This window comes from Lutra lutra, chromosome 10, assembly GCF_902655055.1.
Source record: "Lutra lutra chromosome 10, mLutLut1.2, whole genome shotgun sequence".
Classification (NCBI taxonomy): Eukaryota; Metazoa; Chordata; class Mammalia; order Carnivora; family Mustelidae; genus Lutra; species Lutra lutra.
Window position 1 is genome coordinate 38666213 of NC_062287.1, and position 21224 is coordinate 38687436.

At 37.0% G+C, this 21224-nt stretch overlaps 1 protein-coding gene across 2 annotated transcripts in view; it reads left to right on the top strand.

Annotated features, from left to right (window-relative positions):
• SLC36A4 (solute carrier family 36 member 4) overlaps positions 1-21224 on the top strand; it is a 54799-nt gene that overhangs the window by 11247 nt on the left and 22328 nt on the right. Inside the window, exons 2-8 of one of the 2 annotated variants that reach the window (XM_047691996.1) lie at positions 5374-5497; positions 6617-6707; positions 8184-8272; positions 9318-9413; positions 11487-11571; positions 16318-16545; positions 18502-18600. In XM_047691996.1, coding sequence (XP_047547952.1) covers positions 5374-5497; positions 6617-6707; positions 8184-8272; positions 9318-9413; positions 11487-11571; positions 16318-16545; positions 18502-18600 — 812 coding nt within the window. Of the gene's footprint in view, positions 1-5373; positions 5498-6616; positions 6708-6791; positions 6812-8183; positions 8273-9317; positions 9414-11486; positions 11572-16317; positions 16546-18501; positions 18601-21224 lie in introns of those variants that run through there. The other variant, XM_047691997.1, reaches the window with a different exon arrangement.

A 21224-nucleotide genomic window follows, 5' to 3' on the forward strand; every position in this document is an offset into this window, starting at 1 on the left:
CTTTGAAATCCTACAGAATAATCTGTGGAGAATGTCTGGCAGGTCAGAGGGTTAGAAAAACTACCCAAAGATGAAGTTGGGGAATTTGAATTCTAGAAAATCCTCATTAATTTAGACTCCGGGCGTTTGGAGTTTTTGATATAATTCATTGGATTTTACTTCACACATATTAGTAACATTATTAGAAGAAGAATATATATTTTTAAGAGATTTCTTTATTTATTTTAGAGAGTGTGAGAGTGATTGGGGGAGGGGCAGAGGAAAAGGAAGAGAGAGAATCTCAAGTACAGTTGCTTCTGAGCGCAGACCTGATGTGGGGCTTGATCCCAGGACCTTGAGATCATGACCTGAGCTGAAATTAAGAGTCATATGCTTAACCGACTGAGCCATCTGGGTGGCCCTAGAGGAAGAATATTTAAATGACTTCAGAATAGACTATTTTCAAGCATTTTTTTTCCCAGCGGTTTATTTTTTAAATTGTAGTATGAACACTTAACATGAGATCTAGGCCTCTTAACAGATATTAAGTGTACAGTACCGTATTGTCATCCATAGGCACAATGTTGTCTGTCCGATCTCTAGAATTTACTCACCTTGCATGCCTGAAATTTTACACATGTTGATTAGCAGCTCCCTGTTCTCCCTTCCCCACTGGCAACCACCACACTAGTCTTTGCTTCTATGAGTTTGACTATTTTAGATCCTCATATAGGTAGAATCATGGTATTTGAACTTCTGTGACTAGACTGTTTCATTTAGCCTAATGTCTTTAAGGTTCATCCATGTTGTTGCATATTGCAGAATTTCTTTTTGAAGACTATATAATATTCCACTGTAAGTAGACATCTACTTTCTTTATCCATTTATCTGTCAGTGCCCATTGTTTCTACGTGCTGGGCCTTGTGACTAGCACTAAACTAAGCATGGAAGTACTAGCCTCTCTTCAAGTCCCTGATTTCAGTAGTTTTGGATGAATCGTCAGAAGTGGGACTATGGGTCATATGGTTCTTCTGTTTTTAGATTTTTGAGGAATCTCTGTACTGTTTTCCTTCACAGCCACAATATTTTGCATTCCCACTACCTGTGTGCAAGCGTTCCTGTTTTGCCACTTGCTCACCAGTACTTGTTGGCCTCTGTTTTTTTACAATGACCACCCTAAGTATGAAGTGGTATTTTATTGTGGTTTTAATTTGCATTTCCTTGATGCTTAGTGAAATTGAACATCTTTTCATAAACCTGTTGAGTATTTGTATGTCTTCTTTGGAGAAATACCAGTTCAAATCTTTAGATAATTTATTAATTGGTTCTCTGGGTTTTTTTTTTTTTTTCTTTGCTCTTGGGTTGTAGGAGTTTCATATATATTTTAGAAATTAACCCTTTATCAAATAATATAGTTTGCAAATATTCTCTTCCATTCTGTAGGTTGGCTTTTCACTATGTTGATTGTTTTCTTTGGTGTGCAGAAGCTTTTTAGTTTAATGTAGTCCCACTTGCCTATTTTTGCTTTTGTTGCCTGTGCTTTTGGTGTCCTATCCATGAAATCATTGCCAAAACCAACATCTGAAGCTTTCTCAAGTATCCAAGTCTTTAATACATTTTGAGTTGATTTTTATGTGTGGTGTGAGATAAATACCCACTTTCATTCTTGTGCATGTGGATATTCAGTTTTCCTAGGACCATTTGTTGAGGAGACTTTTTTCAGTTGTGCATTCCTGGCACCCTTGTCAAAGATCAGTTGACCATATACGCATAGATTGATTTCTGGGCTCTCTGTGCTGCTTCATTGGTCTGTATGTCTATCTTTATGCCAGTGTGATACTGTTTTGATTACAAAAGACCCCAAATACCCAAAACAATCTCGACAACGAAGAGCAAAGCTGATCATACTTCCTGATTTCAAAATGCATTACAAAAATATATAATACAAAGCTAAAGCATCTTCCAGTATCTCAAAGAATAACATTACTTTTATGAAAAAACGCTGTCATGTGTTCCAGTTAGTACGGAATAATGGAGGCTACCTAAATCCTAATTTCTTCACGTGTCCTTCCCCCAGAACCTGTTAATTCAAAAAGAAGCACAAGTAAACCATTCATGAAGTTGTTCTTTTAGCATTAGTAGGAGACAAAGCTACCACAAACCTCACATTATAAGTAGAAAAAAAAATAGCAAATTTCAGAATTCCTGCTGCTGCTGCAAGGACTCTTTAAAGAGAGTTGTTTAGAATCTCCGGAAGAGAGGAGAGGGCATTAGGACGTGTAGTCACACAGCAGCCTCTGCAAAACATTGCTTCTGGAGGAGGAGATAAAAGGAGCAGTTGAGATGTCCCTCTAATACATGGAGGTGAAAAGAAAGAAGGAAGTAAGGGGCAGGGGGTGGAGGGTGGGTAGGGAATTGAATATCCTGCAGAAATGAAGAGAACTAGAGATAGACCAGTTGCTCCCTGTAACCCCAGTAAGTCAACGTCATTCCTATGCTGACGGAAGGCACTACTCTCAAATTAGGATCCCTGTCCATGAACTGTCTAGTGGTAGGCAAAATCATAAATAAATAATAAAGTACAAGGTGTCCAAGGGAAAATGTATTGAAATGAAAGTTTAATAAGATTCATTTAATTTCGAAGGTAAAGGAAGGTAAAGGAAGGTAAAGGAAGACTTTACAAGGGTCAGAGAGAAAGTGGTTGAAATGGAAGGTGGGCAGAGGAGATCTGACATACATTTGGAAGCTCTAAAGAAGAAAAACAAAATATTTGAACTAAATAAATAGTCAAAGCCATAATCCAAGAAAAATTTCTAGAAATAAGAGAAAACCTAAATCTATATATTAAAAAGGCCCACAGATCCCTGGGAAAATTGACTAGGAATGCTTAAGCCCAGGACGTATCATGGTAAAACCATTAGATCATAAACTCAAAGAGAAATTCCTCAGGATCTCAAGCAAAGAACACAGTATGTAATGGCTAAAAAAATTGGTTTGGCATTAGACTGCTCAAGAGTAGCTTAGACAGCAAGGCAAGAGTGGAACAGCATTTTCAAGAAACTCAAGGACAGACAGTGTGAGTCAAAGGTGTTAGATCTAGCTGTCCATCATAGCAAGGCTATAGAAAATCAGTTTAAAGCGTTCCAGAACTTAGGGAATGCTGTGCCCACAAGCCCATCCTCAAGGATCTACTAGCGCAGTGGTTCTCTAGGTGTGGTTCCCAGAACCAGCAACATCAGAATCACCCAGGAACTTAGAAATGTATCTTCTCAGGCCCCCCACAGGCCTGCCGAATCAGAGGCTTCGGGGTGAGGTACATCAGTTTGTATTTCATCAAATCCTTCAGGTCATTCTGAGGCACAGTCCACAAGAGAATGAGCTTCTTCCAGCCAAAGAATGACTGAGAACACTTTGACAGAGGACTGATAACAAGCATTTAATATACTGATGGTAGATGTAAATCTAAGACATGGGTGGGGACATGATTGGAGTAGCAGTGTGTAAAGCATCATATATGTCGCCAAAATAGAAAGAACACAACAACAAAAGTTGTTATTCTCTCACAGAAGTGAGAGAATAGAAGAAGGGCATATCTGGGGGTGGGGGGAGCAGTGTGGTTTTCTGGGAAATAAATAAATAAATGACAAAAGTAGAATAAGACCATTAATTATTGTATAGGTAATAGGTAGAATTCAGAGGATACCATTTTTTAGAAAGATTTATTTATTTTGTTTTGTGGGGCGGGGCGGGGGGGAGGGACGGGGGGGGGGGGAAGGGAGGGAATCTCAATCTCAAAACAGACCCCCTGCTGAGTATGGAGCCCAGTGTGGGGCTTGATCTCGTGACTCTGAGATCAAGACCTGAGCTGGAATCAAGAGTTGGACACTTAACCATCTGAGCCACCCGGTACCCCCAGAGGCTGTCTGACAAACCTGACAAACAAGGATAGTAAAAGATTAAGGAGGGAAAAAGAGGAGGATTAAGGACATCATAAAAGACATAATGGCAAAAGTCACCAGTAGAATTAGTCAGCTAAATCCAATACAAGATCCTGCGGTGAAAACAATTGCTGAGAGAACTTCGTTGGTACAATTGATGAAGTTAGAATACGGAATGTAGGTGAACATACTGCATCAACATCAAACTGAGTGTTGGCTGTGATGTGAACATTCAAGAACTTCTTGTTCTTAGAGAGAACGCACGTGCTGACTGTGGGGTAAAGTGTTATACGTGTAACCTACTCAGATAGTTCAGAAAAAGTGATACACAGTTGAGAGAGAAAAGGCAAACATGGCAGAATGTTAAAAATCGGTAAGTCTGTAAAGGGTGTATAGGAGTTTTTTGGTACTCTTGCAAATTTAATGTGAATTTTAAATTATTGCAAAATAAAAAGTTTTTAAAAATTATGTGTCAGTCAGTCATAGTTACCCCAATTGTCTGGTTCACAGGTTTATTGTATTTGAATGGAACAGTCTTCCACTTCTTTAAAATATCCTATACTTCAAACCTTGCTAATGCATATTAGTCATCTCAATAAATTTGAGTTTAGTGAATTTTACTAGAACAAGGCAGACAGTGATGACTAATGTCATCATAAATCTTGCTAAAAATGAGAATACATTTTGACAGGGGCATGGGGGTGCCTGGATGGCTAGGTTGGTTAAGCATCTGACTCTTGATTTCAGCTCATGTCATGATCTCAGGGTTGTGAGCTCAAGTCCCATGTTGGGCTCCTGTGGAGCCTGCTTAAGATTCTCTCTTTCCCTCTCTCTCTGTCCCTCCTCTCATCCTCACTGTAATTTTCTTAAAGTATTTAAAAACATGATTACTATTTATGTATACAGTATGATTGAAACTAAAAGAGGAAAAAATTCATTTGATTATTCAAATTTTTAAAAAAGATTATATTGATTTATTTGAAAGAGAGTGGGCACAAGCAGGGAGAGTGACTGGAAGAGGGAGAGGGAGCAGCAGGCTCCTCGCTGAGCAAGGAGGCTGATGAAGGGCTTGATCTCAGGACCCTGGGATCATGACACCCACCAAAGACAGATACTTAACCAGCTGAGCCACCTGGGTGCCCTGATTATTCACATTTTTTAATCTCATAACTCTGTGATCATTTGCTAAAAACCTCATGTTGACAAAGCAGAAGAAGATTTGCATTGAATACTTAAGCTTTGCCCTGCTTTGTCCAAACAAAATAATCAGCAAATGAATCTCGTTTTTTAAATATACTAAAACTCAAAGCATTAATGGGAATTAACTTAGACTGGAAAAATTAAGTGAATTAACTTAAGTACCAGTGGTAGGCCCTTCTTTTAAAAAAATGCATTTATACCAGCTTGAACTCAGTGTTAAAAATCATAGTGAAGTACTTTGTTTTTCTTTTTGAAGATATGGATGTAATGAGGCCCTTAATAAATGAGCAGAATTTTGATGGGACATCAGATGAAGAGCAGGAACAAGAGCTCCTTCCTGTTCAGAAGCACTACCAGCTTGATGACCAGGAGGGTATTTCGTAAGTGTTACGGGGTTCAATGTCTCCTTTTCATTTAGTATATATATTTTTAATCTTCTGTAGGTAAAGCACAGGTACTACACAAGACACACAGATGAATAAGATATTGTCCCTACCCTCAAGGTATTTGTAGTCCATTTGGGAACGAAGAAATGCATCTAAAATACAGAGCAGCACGTGGAAATTGCTGCAGTGATGGTCCCATGCTTTGGATCTTGCAAGAAGGGAGACCTGATTGAAAGGAATAGAAATTTTACGAGCTGTGGCTTCGAAATGGTTAGGAGTTAGACAGTGAGAGGTAGTAGACACTTCTTTATGCTGAGTGAATGGTATAAAACAAAGTCATGGTGGTGGGAAGGCAGTGGAACCTTGTAGAACTGTTTTTGTTATTTTGTCATCATTAATAGATTTGAGTAAGTTCTTACTCTAACAGTTAAGCAAAGTTACATTTTAGTTGATCAAAATAGTATAAACTGAAAAAAATTTAGGCAAGCATGTTTATTTCCTGAGTTTAAGATTTGCACTATTCTTCCTACTTGAACTTATTTTTTCTTGGTTAAGAGACTTCCTTCAGATGCCTCTTGGAAACTTAGGTGGAATTCCTTAGGGAGTACATGATGTCTAAATGTTAATCAGTATTTATCTTACCTGATGATACACATAGTTTTAAGACTTGTGTGCTTTTTCTTTTAGTTAACTTGCTGTTAAGTTGATAATCATAGATCAAATGTGTTTAGTACTGTGTTTCATAGACAGTGTCAATAAATTGCTCTGTTTTAATAGCCTAGCCATATATAATCTTCAACATTATTCTGAATGTCATAGCAGCCAGGCATCTTATGAGAAAATTACCTTTTCTGTATTTCTTTAGTATGTACAAAAATAGTATCACTTAAATAGCTCATTTACTCTCCATAATAAGCCTCTGTGTCTCCTTTTGTGAATGGCAGAGGTAGCACGTGAACCCATATGACCTCTGGCCTATTCAACTTCTGGTTGAGTGGAAATGTTATTTGATTCCTTGCCGAGATTGATTTTCAGTTCCTTTCTAATGCTAAAACTGTGATCATGTGATTTTATTAGCTTTTTTCCTAAAATCTTACAATGTTTACTTTTCAGATTTGTGCAAACTCTTATGCATCTGCTTAAAGGAAATATTGGAACGGGCCTGTTAGGGCTTCCACTGGCAATAAAAAATGCAGGCATAGTGGTAAGATTTATCTTTGTGAACTCTATCTAACTTACAGTTATCTCTCTTAATTACAGCAAAAATGACAAGCTAACTGCTGGCCTAGTCACATATGACCTGACCAGGTAACAATGAGATTGTACTGATAAGATTGTGTAAACAGTGATAGTAACATTCATCAAAAATGAGAATTAATTACTCTTTTTCATTTCTGTTTAACTACTTAACTTTTTGTTTAATCACTTAACTTTCAAATACTTCATAGTGTTTGGCAGAAAGAGCCTAAAATAGTATTAAATTTTTCCAAGTATGGTTATATCTTATAACTTTTTTGGATTTCTGAGGATGTAAGCCATGTACTCATATCAACAAATATATTTATAGAGTAGATTATTTGAGTTGGTGAAATTTTATGGTTTTTTGGATTCAGAATAAAATATGCGGTTTTTAGATTTAAAGAATATTAGTAAAGAAAAGGGATAACACTATTGTTTGAAAACGAATGTGCGAAGTGTTAGAACCAGTTACTGTAATTGCAGAGAATCTTAGGGAGAATTGCCTTATGAACTAATGAGATTATATTTAGTCTTTTTTATTTTTTTTAAGATTTTATTTATTTGAGAGAGAGCGAGAGAGAGAGAGCATGAGTGGAGGGAGAGGCAGAAGAGAGGGAAAAGCAGACTGCTGAGCAAGGAGCCCGACGTGGGGCTGGATCCCAGGACCCTGAGATCATGACCTCAGTTGAAGGCAGAGGCCTGACTGGCTGAGCCACCCAGGTGTCCCCACTTAACCTTTTATTAGAGGTCTAAAACCTTACCAGTTTGCTAAGAACAGTTTCAACTATCCTCTCTCTCTGCATTTGCTTGGCCACCCTAATTTAGAGAAACTTAAACTATTTCTGATTACAAAAATAAATTTTGACCGTATTTTGTCTGGGTTGCAATAATCCAGGCAATATTAAATAAATGTCAAATAAATAATAATCCAGGCATTACTTCAATATTAAACAAATGTTTAATTTGTAAACAGTGTAAACAAATACTTGAAATTTTTTATGTACCACTTTTTAAAAATAATTCTTCTTCACCATAGCAAGTGCTCAACAAGCACAGCCCCAGATGGGTACAGCAGTTTTTAGTCATTCAGATGATGATTCATCGTCACATTTAATTTTCGTGATGGGACACTGATGGTCATAGGCTTACCATCTGATGTTACTGGAGGTGAGGTCTGTCCTACCTTACTGCATGGCTATCGTCTGTGCTCATAGTGTCGGCTTAGCAAGCCGTGGAGATGGAGTCATACGCACTTGTCTTAAGTATTGCTGAAATTCGTTCAGTATCAAGTTTATGAATTTTCCTGTATGCAAATGACTAATCATTTTGTCCAGCAAAATTGAATCACACAAATGAGTAGTCCGTTGTCTCATTCACAGTAAGACAGCTTAATTTTTGTTAAACTTAAATATTTAATCCTATACATTTTTTCCCCCCACAGCTTGGACCAATCAGCCTTGTATTTATAGGAATTATTTCGGTTCACTGCATGCACATTTTGGTACGCTGCAGTCACTTTCTGTGTCAGAGGTAAATGAGGATTTGTTAAGTGTGCTCTGTTTCCGTTAAAGCAATGTATTTATTTAAAGCATCAGCTAGTCTTAACTGTGCTTTGCAACTAACAATCATATTTCCTCTAATCTGTTATGTAGTCAAGTCTAAAATAATGAATATGGAAAAAGATAGTATTTCCTGTGATTGAAATCTGGTCAGAATAGATTCACTTCTTTTAGAATACAGCCCTGTTTAGTGAAATGGGATGGTTTATTTCCATGTAAATTAAAAAAAATCAGGATCGACATGGAGGCCCCAGCACTACTTTCAGTTATAGAGTGATGGTCTTCCATTTGGTAGGAATTCATTTTAGGGTATGGTGCCTTTGGTGTTCTTTGCTGATCTGTGGGTTGGCAAATAGTCAGTAAAATTATATTCTTTTTTCTTTGTTTCTGTATCATGAAATGTTTCTACTTGCACAATTGGACTATTTAAAAACTAAATATTGCCTATTCTAGTAAACTAATATTCTAACCTTAACTCTTTTTGTTATTGTTAAATGTTCTTAAAACTTTGGGCAAGTCATTTATGATCTTTAAATAACAATGATACCTGAAAAAAAGGTGGGGAAGAGAACAAGGGGAAATAATGCCTATCTCATGGGCTGAGTATTAGGTAAGATAGTTTATATGTAAATAAATTGTAAAACCCTGTGCTGATGTATAAAATAATGCCCTTCTAAGAATAAATAATCAGGCAGTGAATAATGTAGTTGATGCTGTTTGTAATTGAAATACTTACATATTTAAGTCAGTGAAGCACAAATATTACATTATATGACTTCTACAAATATGTAAACTTTAACAGTAGATAAAAACTAATATATTGGTTAAAAATAACAGATTTAAAATTTCATGATACATATCTTTGAGTATGCAGTTCTTGAAATTTCGAAAACTCTGTCAGTGCATGGCCTTGCATTTATTAATTCCTATTTATTTAATGTTCTTTTCAAGGGTTGGATTTATAGGCCAACTTCAAATTTTCCTTTTTCATATGCACATATGTCCTTAAATTACAGGTTCAAAAAGTCAACATTAGGTTATAGTGACACTGTGAGTTTTGCTATGGAAGTAAGTCCTTGGAACTGTCTTCAGAAGCAAGCAGCATGGGGACGGTAAGCACTTGCTATGTTGTTAATATCTGCTTACAGAAATCACATTATTTTTTAAGCATTTTAATTTGGCAAGATACATGAATAGAAGTATGATAAAGCTGGGGGAATAAACATAATCTTTAGAGTTATACAGACTTGGGTTCAAATCTCAACTCTACCATTTTTCAGTTTTATGACCTGAATCAAATGATTTGTCATTTTATTTTAATTTTCCCACCATCAGATGAGTTTACGGGATACTTACTTCACAGGATTACTATAGTAGTTTAAATAAAATGACATTTATAAAGTATTTGGCTAACCTATGACATAATCGTGCTAATATGTTTTTAAGGAAAGGAGCAAAAGCAAGAAAAATGTTACAGTCTCATATTTTAGATAAAATTGTGGTATTTAGCTACATGCTTATATGTGAAGTGTGTATTTTAGCATAATCTTAATTTTACTGTCTTATTGTTTAAATGTAACTTTATCATTGGTATACATGACTGATCAAAGCCAGATGAATACAGGACTGGGAAAATAAGCATGGGTAATCAACAAAATGCTCAGTAGTACCAGTGATATGTGTAAGGGAAATTAAGAGCAGGAAAAAAAACAAAACAAAACAGTGCTAGGAGAGTTTATGGTTCAATATGGCCTTTCTGGGAATTTGTAGAAAGTGAGATTTGTTTATGAGCTGCTCAGAGTTCTTGATATGCCAAGTAGAAGAAGAAGAAGACGGCCTAATGCTCTAGGATTTGCCCCAGAACCCTATCTTCTTCCTTCTTCTGCCCCAGAGTAGATGCAGCTTTGTCTATGTTTTCTATCAAGAAGAATCACTTTCCAAGTAGATGTGGCTGGAATGATTGCTAGTAGGATACTAAAATCCAAGGTGGATGAAAAGATCTTAAGGGAATACTTAAATGGAGCTCATCAGAGAAAAGAGACTTGAATTTGTTACATGGTACCAAGATTATTTACAAGGGAGATCCCTGAAGAACTATGAGAGCTGTAGTTATGACAAGAGTGAAGATAGGCAAGGGCCCTTCCGGTTTCAGATGAGAGAAGGAAGGGGTGTAGATCTGTAGACCAGGTTGTTTGACAACTCGACATCCGTGGTCAGATTAAAAACTATAATGAATTAGTAGGTGCATGCTTTGTAATCACTCATCGTTCTCCAAACAAAGTAGAGAAATATGGATTGCGTATTAATACCATGTATGCAGATTTAGAACTTGATTAACTACCATACCCAAACTATGCTAATTTGACTGGTGACATCCCCTTTCCATTACTGTGCACTATTTCGTGTAGCTAGAATTTTCTTAAGTATCTCATTAAACAATAAGAACAGAGCTAAGCTACTGGAAGGGTCTTTGGTCTTATGATTTAGGGCCATGCCCCCAGTCCTCTCCCATTCCATGTTCTTATTAGTGATTTGGATAATGGAGAGCATGCTCACTCATCATACTTGCAAATGACAAGAAGCTGGGAGGGCCGGAAAGTACCCTGGGTTAATCAGGGAAAGTTCTCAAGAAGTAGGAGAGACGGGTCTAATATAAAATATGAGATGTTTTCTTCATACTGTTTTTTTTTTTTTTTTTAAAGATTTTATTTATTTATTTGTCAGAGAGGGAGAGAGAGCAAGCACAGGCAGACAGAATGGCAGGCAGAGGCAGAGGGAGAAGCAGGCTCCCCAATGAGTAAGGAGCCCGATGCGGGACTCTATCCCAGGACGCTGGGATCATGACCTGAGCCGAAGGCAGCTGCTTAACCAACTGAGCCACCCAGGCGTCCCTCTTCATACTGTTTTATAAGCAGATACTCAGACTGTTGAATTTCAGAAATAAATGATGGGGAAAATTTTCACCTTTTAATGGAACATCTTTTTGCTCAATAATAATTCTAGTGACCTACCGATCATAAATGTGTGCCGTTTGTAGAAAATACATATTTTGTTTATTTCTTATTTGAAGGAAGTGAAAAGAATGTAAGCTATAACAAAATGTTTTAAAATAGTTTAACAAGAGAAAAAAATATTGATAATATCAGCCGCTCTTAGTGATCTTATTTGTGGGTATCTCTTTTCAGGAGTGTGGTTGACTTTTTTCTGGTGATAACACAGCTGGGATTCTGTAGTGTTTATATTGTCTTCTTAGCTGAAAATGTAAAGCAAGTAAGTATTTTCCTCCAGCTATTGAGATCAGTTTCTCCCACTTCTATAATTACGGCATCATATCTCCTCTGAGTAAGCCCTGGGTGAACACAGAAATGTGTTCCTTTCATAAGGCATGTTCCTTTATAAATTTTCCTTTAGTCTTCTTTTTTGTAAGCTGGATTTTCTGCTACTGTTGCTGATTTTACTTTTCCTGCCATTATGTATCAGTAATGTTTGTTCTGTCAGATCTGAACTGGACATAATTTAACTGACTCTTAGATACTTGAAATTTAGCAGAAACACAGATGTTTGGGGAGCATATTTTTATTTTGCTTTTTCATAAATAAATATATAAGGCTTTAGCCAGCAACCTAAAAAGTAAAGTAAAAAGTGGGTATTACTAAAATCCAGTAGTTGTTGCTATTGTCTGAAAAGATACTACATCCAAAAATGTGCAGTGTTCTGTAATTCTCTCCTTACTTTAAGGGTTTGCTTTACAAGAAAGTGGTTTGCAGTCTTGGTAGAGACTGTCAATTTGAACAAACATGCAAAGCACTGAAATAAAAAAAGCTCCCCTATCCAAACAATGCCGAAACACATTTCCTTACGCGCTCTAGCTTGTAACTAGTACATTACGCCCTGTTCCTCTTTAATCATTATTTTCATCAATAACGTTCATTAACTGTCCACACATGCATTGTGCAGTAGTAGACATCTTACATAGTAATATGTAGAACTTGTAGGTATTTTAATGCAAAATGATGATGTAAATATGTTTTCTAAAGAGTCTGTATGTAGCTATGTAAGTATATATTCGGCTTACTTTTTTGAGTATAAAATATGCTTCATTTTGTATTTAGAGCAGGGATGGCAAACTTTTTCTGGAAAGGGCCAGATAATAATATTTAGTGTTTCACAGGCCATATGGTCTTCTCAACTTAGCCATAGACAATAATATATAAACAAATATAAACTGTAATATTCCAATAAAATCATATTTGCAGAATTCGGTGGCAGACTGGATTTGGTGTATGGGACATAATTTGCTAAAGCCTCTAGCTTAGATTTTTAATATTGGCAAGGCTCATTGAGTCAGCCTTTCTTTATAAATAAGAGAGTTGATGCTTTCATTAGCATTGCTCATTATAGGTGATGTGCCTTTGATTTACAAGTTTTTAATTCCACAAGTTGCTTATTCTTTGGACTATTAACTCAGTCAAGAGGCTATCTGGTGTTAAGAACTGAGAAGACACATCATTTTACCAGTCATTTATGTGGAATACAAGGGAAATGATCCCTTTTTAGGATTGTGCAACTTGGCAGTAATGTATCTTTTCTAATATTTCTCAAGAGAGCTTCCAAAAAGCTTGATTTGAATTTATGGATAATGCTAATAATGCTTTATAATTGTATGTTAATAAAGTATGACATTTTTCATTTAGTCTTTACAACTACTCTGTAATGTACAACGCTCATTTTTTGAATGCGTAAATTGACTCTCACAGAGCATGGGCAGTGTGCCCTAAGTCGTGTGAATCAAGCTGAGACCTAGGTCTGTGACCCGGCTGCCACCTGTCACTGGACAGGATCATGTCTGATTTTAGCTGTGTGTGTGTGTGCAGTATGACAGAGTAGATGTCTGTAAGCTTAGGGTTGGTGACGTTTTCCTGCAGAATAGAATCAGTTGCTTCCAAAGTTGACTGGAACGATGTAAATCATTTGTACATATTCTAAGCAGACCAGGTAGAAAAAGTGACTTTCTAGGAGGAAGGAGATTGCCTGCTGTAGATAGAAGGACAAAAGTCCTTTTGAGGCATAAAAAGCAACATGGAAAAAGATGCTCAGACTTGAGAGAGGTTGAAAGCAATATTGAACCCCTCGCCTCAGCAGAGCGGACATATGGTCCCTGAGACAGCGGCGTCAGAGAAGCCCACACCCACATCTGACAGCAGTCTCCAGCAGTAGACACGCTGGTGGTTCCACCTTACTGACTACTACTCTTACAGTTAAAAACTCTTCAGTTTATTACTGCATTAATCCACATAAAATCAAAGGTGCAATATTTTATCAAATCAGAGAAGTGGGGGTTTAGTTGACATACAGGGAGATGGGAGTACATACAGGGAACCTCCTGCTCTGTAACTGCCACAGGGCTGTTTTTAGTCCCATTAAGTCATTATGAGCATTGGGGGGAGGGAGGGGGAAGGATGGGTAGTGCCTCCAGGATTCTAGCCCATTGTGGGTAGCTCCTTTCAGTTCTTACTCTAAGATACTCTAGAAAATTTCAGACGGATAAAAATAGTATATGTATGGGCATGAAGAGTGGGGAAGGGATATTATACTAAGAGAAAAAAATATATAATGTTACCTAAGACCATGGACTTCAGAGGCAGAAGATCCAAATTCAAATCCCTCCTCTCAGTTTTAAGTCACACGTGGGACAAGATCCCCTTATCCTTGGTCAAGCTTCAGTTTCCTTACTTGTAAAATGGGAATAGCAACAAAATCTCCCATTGTTCCTCCTAAACTTACCATGAGGCTCAACTGACAAAAGGTTTGTGAAAGCCTTTGCAAAATGTGAAGTAGTTTAGAAATACAGGGTCTTTAGTTCTGCATTTATTTTCGCTTTAGCTGAAGAACATAATCTACCTTTGGAATTCTAACCATTAGATTACTGAATCATTGAAAACTCATAAGTAGTAGATGTTAGTAAATTTAAGCTTTAAATGGAAACAACTGAATTTAGTAATTTTATTTTATAATATTTATTTCAGTGTTTTGCATTTTGGTAAACATGTGAGATCATAGGAAGTCCTATTAGATAGCCAATATCTGTCTCTAGAGGGCACCAAAGGACTCAAATGTTTACCTGAATCTTGCTCTGGGTATGTATCTACACTTTATTTTATTTTTTAATCCTGACAATTTTTATAACCGTCTTTCTGCCAAAGAATACTAAATTATTATGAGATATTTGTGATAGAATTAATTTCATATTCCCAACCATCTCACCATTCAAACTACCCTTCTTAAAATTGGTTATGTAACTGATTTTCTCTTGCCAGGTATCCTTGTTAGGGTTTAATTTTGATCATTATCTAATCTGATTATGGGCAGTACTTCTTGGATACAGAAACATTTGGCTATAAATAAATTTGCAATTGGGAAAATTGAGTCAACAAAAAATATATATTCTTAAAACCAAGTAACGTGAATTACCAATCTTTTATTTCAAATTATAAAATATAAAATAGAAAGTTGTGATAGCCAGTTACAAGATAAACATGAGGTATGCATTTCTTAAGTGGTTCCTGATGTAACCTGAGAGTTTATTAGTCCTGTGCGAGTTACAAGTTGCCTATCTAGCTTAAACTGGTAAATATATTCCCTGCAGTTTAAGATGATGTATACATTTGTAGTGACACTAAATATTGCTTTTCATAAGTGGTAAGTATAAAATTAAAAGAAACACTTGAATTGTTAATCATACTGTAATTTTGTTCTAAACTTCTGACTTGCGGGCGTCTTAATACTTAGTATATTTAGAGAGAGAGATGTCAGAGTAGAGGCCAGGCGGCTCCTTGGGTAGGGCCCCCTCCGAGATGGGGGGATTTGGTTGGGTTAAAACATGGCAGCTGTCATAAGCTGAATTCTAGTCTCATGCCTGGGCTGGAATCCTAGAGCTACCACTTACTGACTTGATACTACGTAAGCTTTTTTAACCCTCCTTAAACCGCAGTTTTCTTAACACCCACCTCAGAGAGTTGTTTTGAGGATGAGATGAGATGTTGTGTACCACGTTAGTTCAGTCCTCAAAAACTGCTTCCTGTTATTACTGTAGGCTCTGGTTCTTAAGAATTGATGTATCTGGAGACTTGATCACGTTCATGTGTTCAGTGGGGAGGGGGTACAGTGTTTGGGGGCAAATCAATTTTCACTAGTATTTATATTACAATATTATCTGCCTCTGCTGTGAGTTTTTAAGAATGTTTTTAAAATCCTCTATAATTTCATTTCTAGTTTAGTAAATTGGATCATATTAATTGGATGAGACAATTTTTAATATATAGAAACTATAAGTTATTGTATCTCTCTTGAACACTGAATGTTGGTTTATAGAAGTGGCTGAATAAATTTTAAGGTAAAACTGATGTATTGAAGTTTATTGCTCTAGCAGAAATTTACCTACATCTAACACATGGCCATCAATGAATTTAGTGGATTCTTACTAAGTATTTATTGATAGTGATGATAATTTATAAAGTTATTTTATAAAACAGTTTTAAAGTTAGACTATGATTTCTAAACTTTATTTTGACAACTGTACATTTCCTAGAGGAACTTAGAGCTTGCTTCCTCCTCTGAAGAAAATAAGTCGGAGTAGGATATGGTCATTCTTAACAAGTATGCATCCACTTTTGATTATCTCTAAAACAAATTGAACCTTTGCAGGGATCATGAGCACAAAGCTTCAAAATAAATTAGTAAATTCATCCTCATAATTTTCTAGTGAACCTTCTTTTTACAGTATGATAAAAGAAGTTACTTTCCAAAGAAGATTATCCTATTTTAATTATCCTTAAGCTTGATAAATACATATTTCTAAGAAGCTAGAATATCTTGAAAAAGGTAAATATTTGATTAATCATAAAGGAATTTAACATAGAGTGTATAGATAATAATTTTCTTTCTTTTTTTTTTTATTTATAAGTTGATGGAATTTCCCCCCCCCCTCTTTCTTATTCTCCTGGTAATACTATATAGGTTCATGAAGGATTCCTGGAGAGTAAAGTATTTCTTTTGAACAGTACCAATTCTTCAAACCCTTGCGAGAGAAGAAGTATTGACCTAAGGATATATATGCTTTGCTTTCTACCATTCATAATTCTTTTGGTCTTCATTCGTGAGCTAAAGAATCTGTTTGTGCTTTCATTCCTTGCCAACATTTCCATGGCTGTCAGCCTTGTGATAATTTATCAGTATGTTGTTAGGGTAAGTATAATATGTTTTTGACTGTCATATGTGTTTCTTAATAAGTAAATTCTTTGTTTACTTTGGAGGTGAAAGTAGTGATATGTAAAGACCCCTGCCTCATTATGTGGCATACCAGAGATCAACTTGGAGTCAACTCTGGTCTCTGGTTGGGGGATACTGATCAGCTTGAAAGGTGTGTGCCATAGAGCACAGGCTTAGTGTTCAGGTCTGGTTTTAGATTTTGGTAAATATGCTTCTGGGCTTTATTACTTTGCTGCGGAGGAGAGTAATACCCACCCTAGGAAGCTGTGAGATTTAGGATCGTGCCTCAGTACACTGTGCAACATGAAACAAAGACCTCAGTACTGTTTTGTTTACTCTCTTAAGATTTGAACCAGCTTCCAGATGGAATATAGATATAATTTTTTAATTTTCTTTTATTTGCTTTTATTTTCCTATTTATTTTATTTTTATATTTTCCTTTATTTGCTGCTACCATCTCAGTTCACTGCCACTGCCTTAGTCCGTAACTTCTTTATTAGAAGACCTCAGTTGATTTCATTGTTCATTGTCTGGGGAGCCCAACCATAAAAGTAGTATATTCCTTAAAAAAAAAAAAATTTTTTTTTTGATTGACGGGATTCAGGGGATCTGCAGATGCATTCAAAATATTTGCAAGATTTAATGTTCATGTATATATGCATTCTTCTACTGAGCACTGTATAGCTTTCATTTCTCAAAAGGGGCCAATGACTCAGAAAAGGTCAAGCATTCCTGTTCTGTTCTTTTCTCATCCAACCCATTTTGTATATTATTGCTGCAGTTGTTCTAAAACCTCCACTGGCAGTTTGTTACAAACTCTGTTTCATACCTGCCCCCCCACCAAATTCCAGAACCTGTAGACATTTTCTTACTGTACATAAGAGTGGAAGGGGACAGGCCAGAAGGTCTCATAAGGCTTTCCATAGTTCATGAATCCTTAGCTGAGCTTGTAAGAGTTAGCGGAGCAGAAAAGGAGGCTCCTTAGGTAGAGGGAACAGTGTGAGCCTTGAGTAACAGTTGGTGTTATCAAATGACTCAGACACTTACTACTCTTTTCACTTTAACCATAGCTTGTGTTTTCCATCATGTATCATCACTGTAGCACACACGTCTCCCTGTGCTTCAAATATTCTAGACCTCTTTATTTCCCAGGCTATCCATGTGCTTTCACACTTCAGTTTCTTTTTTCATCCTGTTTCCTTTGCCTTGAATCCCACTTCCAGTTAGGTAGGGCAGAGTGGGAACCAGTCTAGGCGTAGCTGGAAGATACAGCCATTGTGGAACCAGAGATCTTGAGCAAGATGTGCATTTGTGAGTTTCCAGATAGTGAAAGTTGGAACAAGGCTATGCGTCAAGACCAAGTAATCAAAGCCAAAGTTAAGGAATATGTACAAATAATGAGGGTAATGAGAACTATCAAGGTAAAGATTAAGACACAGAGACCAGGAGGAGACCTGTACTAGGAAGCAGCAGAGTTATGATGTGAAAAAGCCAGAGTTAGGAACAGGTATCTTGGAGACTGAAAGAGCAATGAAAACAAAGTAGAAAATGGATTTCATTGGACACCGTGAGTGGGGTTTGATACCGTGGCTCTCAGCTCAGACTGAGGATGCTTGTGTATTTCCTGTCATGCCAGGAGCCATACGTGGAGTGAACAGCCCAGGACTTGAAGGTAGCAGCAGGTAATCAGAAGCGTTTAGCCCAGATGGAATGTGTGGGCATGAGGGAAACAATGGCTTTTGGCAGTGAAGTCCTAACAGCTTGGCTACATTTAACATAGGATGCTTAAAGTGTTTATTGAAAGAATTACTCACTTTTATAACATACATTTGCTGTTGTAAAACTCAGAAGTAAATGATTTCGCTATTTATTTTAAATTCTTTAAAATAAGTAAAGATGTTAACTTATCTTTTTTTGTTTTTCTTTCTCTAGAATATGCCAAGTCCCCACAACCTTCCAATAGTGGCTGGTTGGAAAAAATACCCACTCTTTTTTGGTACTGCTGTGTTTGCTTTTGAAGGCATAGGAGTGGTAAGGATTTACTCTTTATTATTATTTTTAAGGCAACACAAAGATTTATGTAGTCAAACTACATTTAAAAATCATTTTTCTTTTTTGTTTTGTAGTTTGGTAGATTAGATTTGAATTATAGTTTAGTTTAGATTTTTAACACTTTATTATGGAAAATTTCAAGCCTAAGACAAAATAGAGAATAGTAGATGAGCTCCTGTGTCAGCATCACCCAGCTTCAGAATTCAGCTCATGGCCAATTTTGTTTTATCTGTCTTCAGTCTCGTCTGCCAAGCCCAAATTATTCAGACAGAGCCCAAGCATCACATTTTATAGACTAGATGATTTTAAGGGAATTGAAATTGTTACAAAGTTGCCATTACATAGAAGAATCAAATATAAATTCTCCCTTTAGATTATACATACCATGTTTGTTTTGAGAAATGATGTTATCATAAAGCTACTGCCAAGTAATACAAGCACCCTGAGGATCCTCAGATCTTAAGTATTTCCATTTAAGATGCTTCCAGTTTATTTAAAGCCTGGAATGTGTAGATTTGGGGAAAATAAAATATCACTCTCTGTTCTCTATATGTCTAATGGTTTAGTACGGGAGGGAAAACACTTATATGTACCTATACGAACCACAGATGAAATTGACCTAGAAGACAGTTTTATACCATTTTACTTGGGTTCTTGCTCTCTCTTAATTCTTCTTTAGAGAATTCTCACGAATTCTTACAGGTCCATTTATGACGGTTACAGACATAACTGCAGATTTTCATTTCCATCTTTAACCAGTAAGTTCTAGTTAACTATTGGACATACCCAGTTAAGTTGTCCTTTAACATCTCAAGTTCGACAGCTCTGAAGCTGACATAGACTTTCTTAATCCAAAGCTAGCTTCACTTTCTCATTTCCCTATTTCTCTTAGTTTTACTTTCAGTCCCTCAAGCTTGAAACATTGGAACATTTCCTTTCACTTTGTCCCTGGTTCCCCCATTCCATCAGTAATCAAGGCATGTTTATTTTTTTCATAGTTCCCCGTAAATGAAATTACATTTAAAACACCCACAGTGCTGCTAGCCCCAGAGGGAGCCCACATAAATGTGAATTTCCTTCCTTTCCTCCTTTTGTAGCTGCACTGGCACCATTCTTAACCATAGCCCCTTATTTTAGGTCTGGATTATCTCCAGAACATCCAGGTGGTTCTCTCTCCTATTAACTAGTTAATATTTCCATATGGATCTGACTTACCTAAGAAGTAGAGCTATTACTGGAGTTATTGTGGTATAGGGTTATGGTGAGGATTACATGAGGTGCTGCCTGCAAAGCATCCGGAAAAATCCCTGGCAGGGGGTGGTCCAGGATGGCAAGAAGGGAAGAGCCTGAACTCCCTTCCTCCCATGGACACACTACAACTAAAACTACATGTGGAATAATGGCCTCTGAGAAGGACCTGGAAACTAGCTGAACAGCTGCTCCACTTCAAAGGAGTAAAAGGTCCACCTCAAGACGGATGGAGGAGGCACCTGAAGACGGATGGGGGAGACAGAGATATGTTCTCACCAGAAACTCTGCCCCTGCTGCAGTGACCCAGTACAGGGAGGGATCTTATAGGCCTGGAGCTTTTCCCTGAGCAAGGGGTGTGTGCCCCCACATCAGGCATCCCAGCCCTTCAGACCTGCCCTTGAGAGATAAGCCCCCAAGTAGGCTTACATTCAAAGGATCCAAAGGGCCGTTGGGATCTGAGAAACTCCTTCTGAAGGGTTTGTATATGGACTCAGAACCTGGCATGAAAGCTGCAGTTTGAAAGGAACCTAGACTCTATGTGAAGGGGATTCATTTGCTGGTCTAAAAGCATCTGCTGGAGGGGCAGGGACAAGCTGGGACTTTCCGCAGGAAAGTTTTTTTTTTTTTTTTTTTTTTTTTTTAGAGTTTTTAAGAATATATTGAGTGACAGACGGCAATTACATCAAGTGATCTGAACAAACATGCATAGGTAACAAAACACTTCTCAAAGTAGAATATGCCATCACTAACCCATTTGGTTCCCTGTTTCATTAAGACTATTTGATTTTCTAGAGGAGGAAGAGGTGGCTTTCTCAGCTTGTTAGTGGTCCAAGTTCTACTAAATCTTGTGGGAGAACTACCTCCCATCAGGTAAATGCTTCTGTCTAGAAGAGGATTCCAGTTCTGTCAGCAGAGGGAACTTGACATTAAAAATCTAGGTCAAGAATCTATAGGATGAGTCACTGGAAAACTGAATTGTACAGAGATAGGTAAAAACCATTTGAAAGCATCTGTGAGCTTTAAGGTTAGTAACATCTTTTCAGGGATGTAGCATGTGAGGAAAACCACCAACATTACATAGATAGTGAACAAAGCAGAAGAATCTTTTGACTAAAGTGGGGAAGACAGTAGAAAAAAATATTTACACTAAAGAAAGGGTTCAGAATAAAATACTATTTACGGATGTTAAAAAATTAATCTTCAGCCATAATGAGGCCTCTCCGAGCTCCTAAAACCTTTGCTTTCTTCTCCTTTCGTCTTTGCTCATGTTGTTTCCGTTGTTCCTCCCTAGTCTGGAGAGGAGGTTGTTTGTAAGTTTTCTTGTGGAAGCTAACTCTGTTTACATGTTCCTT